This window comes from Arachis ipaensis, chromosome B09 (assembly GCF_000816755.2).
Source record: "Arachis ipaensis cultivar K30076 chromosome B09, Araip1.1, whole genome shotgun sequence".
NCBI classification, from domain to species: Eukaryota; Viridiplantae; Streptophyta; class Magnoliopsida; order Fabales; family Fabaceae; genus Arachis; species Arachis ipaensis.
In genome coordinates this window covers 98,082,030-98,092,351 of record NC_029793.2, presented here as the reverse complement: position 1 = coordinate 98,092,351, position 10,322 = coordinate 98,082,030, and the positions used below count along the sequence as shown (strand labels likewise).

Sequence of the window (10,322 nt, the reverse complement as noted above, 5' to 3'; positions counted from 1 at the left end):
TCAGTATCAGATATTTGCTAGACTTGGTTTTGAAAGTTTTAGTGTTTTCTTTGTGTGTCTTGCTCATTAATCATTAAGTTTTAGTGTTTTCTTTGTGTTTTCTAGATTTGTTTCCTGCTTTAAATTTGACCCCCCTCTAAATCTTACGCTTAATTTAGCAGTGACTATATGTACCTCCTCACAATCTTTTATCATTCGATGCTTTGTGTATTTGTTTGATGTTAATTCTATCATTCTTAAATTAGGTCTTATATTTGTTTCTCCTTTGTTCTAGCTGATTGGATTTGTTATTGATCAGGGCCTAGCTGCCTTAATTGAATTTGTGTTCTTGTGGTTTAATTGGCAACCTATAAAGTGAAAGATTCTTAATAAGGTAATAGCTTCGTGTTCTTTCTTATCAAGTTACTAACCATTTTAATTTGTTATTGCCTTAATTAGCATTAGCTGGTTCTCTTTTTCCAGTACAAAATATTTAGTTCAGAAACCGTGACCAATTTAATGGAGTCTTCATGGATTAGTTGCATAAGGTTTACTAGTCCAATCCCTTTTGTTAACTGATATTACATTAATCTTATTTTCTTAGAAATATTAATTATGTTAGTAGCTAGATTGGCATGTCGTACATTATTTGGTGGCCTGGTGGGGGAAGAGATTTGGGAGGGAAAATAACTAAATCAAATTGAACATATATTTAGAGGCTTAAATACATTAGTAGATATTTGTTATCTATTTCTTCATCTTACCAAATACAACATTAATGTAATAATGTTGTTCCCTTCAAGTCTTCAACTAAGCCATAGCAATGAATGATACCTTTCTAGAATTAAAAGTACATGAATGTAGGGAGGGAAAAAAAATTAGAAAGAAAGAAAAGAAAAGAAGCAAATTTTCATATATTTTTGTGTAAACACACAGCATCATTTCCAATTTTTAGTAGCTTGTTTTCATTAGTTTCCTTCTTAATTACCTTTAATTGTTCCATTACTTGAGGCAGGGGCATTGACTTTATACATAGCTTAATAATTAAGAACATCTCAGATTGTATATAGAAATTCTATGAATACAGATTCATGTCTTAGATAATGTACATATTTATATCTATATTTAGATTAAAATCATCTTCATCAGCAGTCAAGTTATCATTATTAGCTGCCTCAGAGGAAAAATTCGCATTCGAAAAGATCACTAAAAGTTCCTGGATAGTTTAATAAAGTTTATTTTCATGCTAAGTTATATAAGTTACTTTGCAGTTTGCACATCTCTCTTTATATTATTAATTTTATCATCATGGACAATATGGTCACTTTGTTTTTAATTTGATCACTTCCGATTAATTTTAAAATATATGATGTCAGTTAGGCCAATATGTTATATACATGAACATGCTTGCGTGAACCACCTAGCTAGTTTCCTTGGGATTTCGTGTACATTAATTAGTTATATATTTAATTTAATTTATTAGGTATATTTATTTATTATACTAAATTATTAGGTATATTTATTTATTATACTAAATAAAAAGTTAGGACTCTATATATAATGAATTATATTTTATAAATGTTGTATTAATTAATTCTTATTGTTCAAATCCGTTAATAATATAATTTGATATTAATCCTAAATTATCAAAAATACAACATTCATATATTTTTAGTTGATTATACATTTAATTTTAATAAATCTGTTAGATATTTAATTTCGTGTACATTAATTAGTTATATATTTAATTTTAATAAATCTGTTGGTGATAATTTTTCATGTGAAATAGGTTTTAGATCTTCAACTCTTGCTGCTAGCTACTTTACTTTGAAAAAAGAAGAGAAATTATCATTTGAAAGAGGTAATTATAATTTTCTTATATTTTCTTTTAAATACTATTTAAGTTTTTAATATCTGATTTGCATATAAAAGAATAAATTTCTTGCCTTTAGAATATATATAGATTTTTAATGAATAGATTTTTTAAAATCCTTATTTGTAATTTGTCTTTCTTAATTAGTCTGTATCACATAAAGTGCTTATATAGAATAAGCGACAAAGCCATGACCGAAATTCTCAAGTTATTAAAAGATGCCTTTGAAAATGCAAAGATTTCAAATACATTCTATGAGGCCAAGAAAACCATAAATAAACTAGGGCTTAATTATACCAAGATACCTGCTTGCCCTAATGACTGCATGTTATATTGGGGGGAGGATGAAGATTTGCAAGAATGCAAAAGATGCAAGACATCTAAATGGAGCGATGCTAAAAAGAAGAAACCAGCAAAGATCTTGCGATACTTTCCACTAAAACCGAGACTTCAACGATTATTCATGTGTTCTAAGACTGCTCAATCAATGCAATGGCATGCTTTGACAGAAAAGAAAGATTCGAAGATGAGGCATCCGCGGGATTCTAAAGCTTGGAAGATATTTGATTTACTTCATGATAGGTTTGCCGAAGATCCTCGAAATGTACGTCTTGGTCTTGCAGCTGATGGATTCAACCCCTTTGGAGCTATGCGTACAAACTATAGCGTTTGGCCAGTGGTGCTTATTCCATACAATCGGCCTCCATGGGAGTGCATGAAGCCAACATCACTTATCTTGTCAATGATTATTCCTGGAGAGAAAATTCCGGGGAACAACATAGACGTATACTTACAACCTCTTATTAAAGAGTTAAAAGAGTTGTGGTATGATGGTGTTCAAACATTAGATAGGTTCAGGAATGAAATGTTTACATTGTGAGCAGCATTAATGTGGACAATTAGTGATTTTCCAGGCCTTGGTAACTTATCTGGGTGGAATGTACACAGTAAATATGCTTGTCCTACATGTAACTTCAGCACTGATTCATATAGATTAAAGCATGGTGGAAAATGGTGTTTTTTGGGGCATCGCCGTTTCTTAGAAAGGGGTCATAAGTTTAGGCTAAGTCGTGCAAAATTTAATGGAAAAGTTGAGTTGAGGGATCCCCCAGCAGTACTAACAGGATCAGAAATATTGGAACAACTTGAAGGAATCAATGTTTTATTTGGGAAAGAACTACAGGAAAGTAAAGGTAAGAGGATTCGACGAAAAGTTGTTGAAGAAGATGATGAATCGGGGATGTGGAGGAAGAAAAGCATATTTTTTGATCTTCCTTATTGGGAGTCTAACTTATTGCGCCATAATCTAGATGTTATGCACATTAAAAAGAATGTTTGCGACAATGTATTATACACTTTGCTCAATGAGACTGGAAGGTCAAAGGATAATCTCAAAGCTCGTAAGGATCTTAAAGAAATGGGTATAAGAAAATATTTATGGCCAGATGAAAATGGGAGATATCATCCATCTTTGTTCACAATGTCAAATTCCATGAAAGATATATTCTTGCATACTATAAAGAATATTAGAGTACCAGATGGTCTCTCGAGTAATATTTCACGGTGTGTTGACCTGAAGCAAAGAAAGCTTTCTGGATTGAAGAGCCATGATTGCCACGTTCTTATGCAGCAACTATTACCCATTGCCATACGTAATGTGCTGCCAGATAAAGTTACTGCAGTGCTAATAGAGTTGTCTTCATTTTTTCAACAGTTGTGCTCTAAAAGCTTAAGTCTTACAGAACTTGAGAAGCTCCAACCTCGAATTATCCTTACCCTTTGTCATTTAGAAATGTTGTTCCCTCCTTCTTTCTTTACAATCATGGTTCATTTAACTTGTCATCTAGTTGATGAAGCAAAACTCGGAGGACCAGTACACTATAGGTGGATGTATCCTATTGAGAGGTAAATATCTCTTTTCAATCATTATTCATTTAACTTATCACTTAGTTATATCTTGCTTAGGTATTTAACCTGTCACTTAATTATACAAACTAGGTATTTAGGTCATTTGAAGTCTTATGTACGAAACAAAGCTAAATCAGAAGGTTCTATAGCTGAGGGATACGTGGCTGAAGAAGCTCTTACATTTTGCTCTCGATACTTAGAAGGGATTGAGACAAGATTTAATAGGCCACCACGTGTTGATGATTGTCCGGATGATAATTACAGTACACATGTGGATTCCCTTTTTCCACAAATGGGGAACTCAAAGGGAGCTTTCACAGTATTTGAGTTGTTACCTATGGAAAAAAAACAAGCACATCGATATGTGGTTTTAAATTGTCCATATGTCAAACTGTTCATTGAGTAAGTGCTTAAGGATTTTCGTACATGTGGTTTTTTATTTACTTGAAAATAGTTGTTTAGTTAGAGTTAAACTTTCATATCTGACTGTGACTTTAAAGATTTTGTACGAAGACGATCTAAGGGTAGAAGGCCTTCAAATGTAGAGATAGAAAAAAGAGTCAATAAAGATTTTGTTACTTGGTTTCCTGCGCAGGTAAATAGAGAAGTGATAATTTTTTGCTAATATTGAGCTAGTATTTGTGGATATAATAACTATTATCTCTATCATAATAGCTTATGAACCCAGATATTATGAATAATGTGCATGAGGATTTGAGATACTTAGCAAGGGGTCCATCACGATATGCCAAGAGGTTTTCTACATTTAGTATTAATGGGTTCTCCTTTCGAACTACCAATCGAGACAAAGGGTTAAAGACTCAGAATAGTGGAGTTTTTTTAATGTCTTCAACTCCTTGTGTTGCTAGCGCTAGTGATGCTGATGTTAGGAATGCTGATTTGTCATATTATGGCAAACTAGAAGATATTATAGAACTAAACTACAATGGCCAATTTCGGGTTACTTTATTCAAATGTAAATGGGCTGACACCACCAGAGAACGGGGCTGTAGAAAGGATAATTGGGGTTTTACTTCTGTTAATTTTTCACGAGTAATACACAGTGGTGACCGAGAGGAGGATGATCCATATATTGAAGCCTCACAAGCTCGAATGGTGTATTTTGTCAATGATGAAGTGAATAAAGATTGGAGTGTTGTCGTGCATTTGAAGCCAAGAGATTCATATGATATGGGGGGAAATGAAGATGATGAAGCATGCGAGAATGAGCCATGGTTAGAGCAAAACTTAGATTCTTTATTTGAAAATGGTGATAATCTATCATTGTTAAGAGATGAGGTAGATGATAAACTACTAGATAATAACATTGGAGAAGATGAACACATGTCAGAATAGTAGGTGAGTTTTATTAATAAGTGGTTTATTATAGAAAAATAATTTTTGTCTACATTTCTTCTTTTTCAATTTAACTTTTGTTTGTAAATTTTACATAAATATGTTGTTTAGACTCATTAATTGATTTAATGGAACTACTAAACCTTGATGCACATTTTATTCTATATTTATTAATTATTTATTTGATCTATTATGCAGATATGCCAAAGCAAAAGAAGTACAAGAATTTACTTAAAGCAGCAGCTGCCAATTCTTCACAAGACAAGTCAGTAGCATCAAATGCATCACAAGTCAAGTTCCTAGCAGCTGCAAATTCCTTCCGAGACAAGTCGGCAGCAGCTGCAAATTCCTCCCGAGACAAGTCGACAGCAGCTGCAAATTCCTCCCGGGACAAGTCAGCAGCTTCAAATTCCTCCCGGGACAAGTCAGCAGCTTCAAATTCCTCCCGAGATAAGTCGACAGCAGTTGCAAGCTCCTCCCGAGACAAGTCGGCAGCTTCAAATTCTTCTGAGCTATCATCAGTTGCTCCAACTATATCTGAGCATCCATCCGAACCTAAACGTAAACGTGGGCATGAATCTAAGCATTACTGGACTGTTGATGCCATAGGTATGTAATATTCTCAAATGTAATATTCTCCAGCCACCTATCACACCATTTCTTTCACTCCTCTTCCTTTCCAAATTTCACTATCTTCCAATTTATATGTCCTTGTTCAGATTTTCCTCCAAAATATTTATGAGCCATGAAATGTTCATTTTAGTTTTATTTTTTGTTAATTTGGAGCAAGATTAGCCCAGTTTTTTTTCGAGAATTAATCTACTTATTTGGTTCAACTTATTCTTTAAGTTTTTTTTCTCTTTCTGAAACGTCCCTACCTTTCTGAAAATTTGTTAAATTAAAAAAGACTTTAAAATTTAGACAAATAAACCCACCTAAAAGACTCATTTCCACTTTGATTTCTAGAAATATTAAGCTGATTGTTGAAGTTTAGCTTCTTCCTCATTTAATTTCTATAGAGGCAATTAAAACATTATCACAACAAAGAGCAAAATATTCAGAATAACGAAAAAGCTTTGAAGTTATTGATCTTCACGCATATTTTATATATGCATGATTTCTCTAAAGTTGATAATTCCATATTAAAGAAAATTAGATACCAGATCTGAATGAAAACTTTTGGCATAGCATGATTTTATTGAGATACATGTTCTGACTCTAATGTATCCTTTACTGAAATTATGTTACGAGAATATATAGTACATTTTTTTCTTGTTTTAATAATGATATTTATCTTGCAGTGGATATTACTAATATTAGCCTATTTTCACCTTGATTCGGAATTCTAATGTATAATATATAGTATTATATATGTTGCTGTTACATTATACCCTGCACAAGAATCAATCTTTTATAATATATATCTATCATCATATGTTTTATTCTTTAGTTGCTCAATTACTCATTTATTTATATTTATTTATCTATTTTAGATGAATATGAAAATAGTACACGCCTTCATTTATTAGTGAATGATGTGCATAATTTGCCAGAAGGTTTGCGCATAGTTGTCAATTTTGATAGACAACACGCAGCAATAGGAGAAGCAGCCGGACTCTGGTGCGCAGAAATTGTGATTACACTTTGATTATGTAAAATTCATTGCTCTTTCTTTCCCTGGTAATGGCGCCAAAAACATGATGCCAATACCATGGTTCACAACTTCGCACAACTAACCAGCAAGTGCACTGGGTCGTCCAAGTAATACCTTACGTGAGTAAGGGTCGAATCCCACGGAAATTGTTGGTATAAAGCAAGCTATGGTCACCTTGTAAATCTCAGTCAGGCGGATATAAAATAGTAACGGGGTTTTCGAAATTAATTTATAAAATAGGGATAGAAATACTTATGTAAATCATTGGTGAGAATTTCAGATAAGCGAATAGAGATGCTTTCGTTCCTCTGAACCTCTGCTTTCCTGCTATCTTCATCCAATCAGTCTTACTCCTTTCCATGGCTGGCTTTATGTAATGCATCACCATTGTCAATGGCTACTTTCGGTCTTCTCTCAGGAAAATAATCCAAATGCCCTGTCACGGCACGGCTAATCGTCTGGAGGCATCACCCTTGTCAATGGTTACATCCTATCCTCTCAGTGAATATGGTCAACGCACCCTGTCACGACACGGCTATTCATTTGTCGGTTCTCGATCATGCTGGAATAGGATTTACTATCCTTTTGCGTCTGTCACTACGCCCAGCAATCGCGAGTTTGAAGCTCATCACAGTCATTCAATCATTGAATCCTACTCGGAATACCACAGATAAGGTTTAGACTTTCCGGATTCTCTTGAATGCCGCCATCATTCTAGCTTACACCACGAAGATTCCGATTAGGAGATCTAAGAGATACTCATTCAATCTGATGTAGAACGGAAGTGGTTGTCAGGCACGCGTTCATAGGGAATGATGATGATTGTCACGTTCATCACATTCAGTTTGAAGTGCAAATGAATATCTTAGAAGCGAAATAAGATGAATTGAATAGAAAACAGTAGTACTTTGCATTGATCTTTGAGGAACAACAGAGCTCCACACCTTAATCTATGGAGTGTAGAAACTCTACCGTTAAAAATACATAAGTGAAAGGTCCAGGCATGGCCGAATGGCCAGCCCCTCTGATCTAAGAACCAGGCGTCCAAATATGATTCCAAAGATCCAAAGATGTCTAATACAATAGTAAAATGTCCTATTTATAATAAACTAGTCACTAGGGTTTACAGAAATAAATAATTGATGCATAAATCCACTTCCGGGGTCCACTTGGTGTGTGCTTGGGCTGAGCTTGAGTGTTGCACGTGTAGAGGTCCTTCTTGGAGTTGAACGCCAGCATTTGTGCCAGTTTGGGCGTTCAACTCTGGTTTTGGATCCTTTTCTGGCACTGGACGCCATAATTGGGCAGAGAGTTGGCGTTGAACGCCAATTTGCGTCGTCTATTCTTGGCCAAAGTATGGACTATTATATATTTCTGGAAAGCCCTGGATGTCTACTTTCCAACGCAATTGGAAGCGCACCATTTCGAGTTCTGTAGCTCCAGAAAATCCACTTTGAGTGCAGGAAGGTCAGAATCCAACAGCATCAGCAGTCCTTCTTTAACCTCTGAATCTGATTTTTGCTCAAGTCCCTCAATTTCAGTCAGAAAATACCTGAAATCTGAAATCACGTCCAGAAATGTGAATTTAACATAAAAACTAATGAAAACATCCCTAAAAGTAACTAGATCCTATCGCCTATTTTTTTTCTTTTTTTTCTGCAAGCTTTGTTCTTTGCTGCTTTTTCTTGCTTTAAGAATCATTTTTATGATTTTTCAGATTATCAAATAATATGTTTCCTAGTCATCATTCTTTCAAGAGCCAACATATTTAACATTCTTAAACAACAACTTCAAAAGACATATGCACTGTTCAAGCATTCATTCAGAAAACAAGAAGCATTGTCACCACATCAATATAATTAAACTAAGTTCAAGGATAAATTCGAAACTCATGTACTTCTTGTTCTTTTGAATTAAAACAGTTTTTATTTAAGAGGGGTGATGGATTCATAGGACATTCATAACTTTTAAGACATAGTTACTAACTACTAATGATCATGTAATAAAGACACAAACATAGATAAGCACTTAACATAGAAAACGAAAAATAGAAGAAATAAGAACAAGGAATGAATCCACCTTAGTGATGGTGGCGTTTCCTTCTTGAGGAACCAATGATGTCCTTGAGCTCTTCTATTTCTCTTCCTTGTCTTTGTTGCTCCTACCTCATTGCTTTTTGATCTTCTCTAATTTCATGAAGGATGATGGAGTGCTCTTGATGTTCCACCCTTAGTTGTCCCATGTTGGAACTTTAATTCTCCTAGGGAGGTGTTGATTTGCTCCCAATATTTATGTGGAGGGAAGTGCATCCCCTGAGGTATCTCAGGGATCTCTTGATTTGCAGCCACATGTTCTACCACTGAGCTATAGGTCCTTTACATAATTGTTTTACCACACCAAACTTAGAATGTTGCTCGCCCTCGAGCAAAAGAAGAAGGAATAGATGAAGAAGAAGATGTGGAAAAAAAACTAGGATTATGAGGGAGGAAGGTGGGGATCCTATGGGGTCCACAGATCCTGAGATGATCCTGTGAGGTCCACAGATCCTGAGATGATCCTGTGGGGTTCGCAGATCTTGAGGTGTTCAAGGAATTACAACCTTGCACCAAGTTAGGCATGTAAAATACCCTTGCACACAACTCTGGGCGTTCAGCGCCAGGTTGGTGCCCATTTTGGGCATTCAACGCCCATTTACTGGCCATTTCTGGCGTTGAACGCCAGAACCATGCTTGTTCTGGGCGTTCAGCGCCCAGATGATGCCCATTTTGGGCGTTCAGCACCCAGACACTGCCCATTTTGGGCGTTCAGCGCCAGAACCATGCTCTGTTCTGGCGTTGAACGCCAGGCAGGTGCTTCCTCCAGGGTGTGATTTTTCTTCTGCTGTTTTTGATTCCGTTTTTAATTTCTATATTTATTTTGTGACTCCACATGATCATGAACCTATAAAGACATATAACTAAGAAAAATATTGTTAGATAAATAAAAATTGGGTTGCCTCCCAACAAGCGCTTCTTTAATGTCAATAGCTTGACAGTGGGCTCTCATGGAGCCTCACAGATGTTCAGAGCATTGTTGAGACTCTCCAACACCAAACTTAGAGTTTGGATATGGGAGTTCAACACCAAACTTAGAGTTTGGTTGTGGCCTCCCAACACCAAACTTAGAGTTTGACTGTGGGGGCTTTGTTTGACTCTGCTTTTAGAGAAGCTTTTTCTGCTTCCTCTCCATGGATGCAGAGAGAGATCCTTGAGTTGTAAACACAAGGTTGTCCTCATTCAATTGAGGGATTAATTCTCCTCTGTCCACATCAATCACAGCTCTTGCTGTGGCTAGGAAAGGTCTTCCTAGGATGATGGATTCTTCCTCTTCCTTTCCAGTATCCAGGACTATGAAATCAGCAGGGATGTAAAGGCCTTCAACCTTTACTAACACTTCCTCTACTTGTCCATAAGCCTATTTTCTTGAATTGTCTGCCATCTCTAATGAGATTTTAGCAGCTTACACCCCATAGATTCCCAGTTTCTCTATTACAGAGAGGGGCATGAGGTTTAT

At 35.5% G+C, this 10,322-nt stretch overlaps 3 protein-coding genes across 3 annotated transcripts in view; all 3 read left to right on the top strand.

Moving 5' to 3' along the window:
- Window positions 1-10,322, top strand: part of LOC107615708 — an 18,647-nt gene continuing 8,325 nt past the window's right edge. The window contains exons 1-5 of the mRNA XM_021111937.1: window positions 1-373; window positions 1,769-1,840; window positions 5,315-5,412; window positions 5,446-5,725; window positions 6,610-6,738. Of these exons, the coding sequence (XP_020967596.1) occupies window positions 5,317-5,412; window positions 5,446-5,725; window positions 6,610-6,738 (505 nt within the window). The 5' untranslated portion in view covers window positions 1-373; window positions 1,769-1,840; window positions 5,315-5,316. The remainder of the gene's footprint in view (window positions 374-1,768; window positions 1,841-5,314; window positions 5,413-5,445; window positions 5,726-6,609; window positions 6,739-10,322) is intronic.
- On the top strand, window positions 2,625-4,166 carry LOC107615707. Its single transcript, XM_021111938.1, has 2 exons — window positions 2,625-3,757; window positions 3,851-4,166. The coding sequence occupies exons 1-2, from the start codon at window positions 2,742-2,744 to the stop codon at window positions 4,164-4,166; spliced, it is 1,332 nt and encodes a 443-aa protein (XP_020967597.1). The 5' UTR covers window positions 2,625-2,741.
- On the top strand, window positions 4,233-5,120 carry LOC110266471. The gene is made up of 2 exons (XM_021111261.1): window positions 4,233-4,355; window positions 4,436-5,120. Exon 2 carries the CDS (start codon window positions 4,439-4,441, stop codon window positions 5,114-5,116), a length of 678 nt encoding a protein of 225 aa, XP_020966920.1. The 5' UTR covers window positions 4,233-4,355; window positions 4,436-4,438; the 3' UTR covers window positions 5,117-5,120.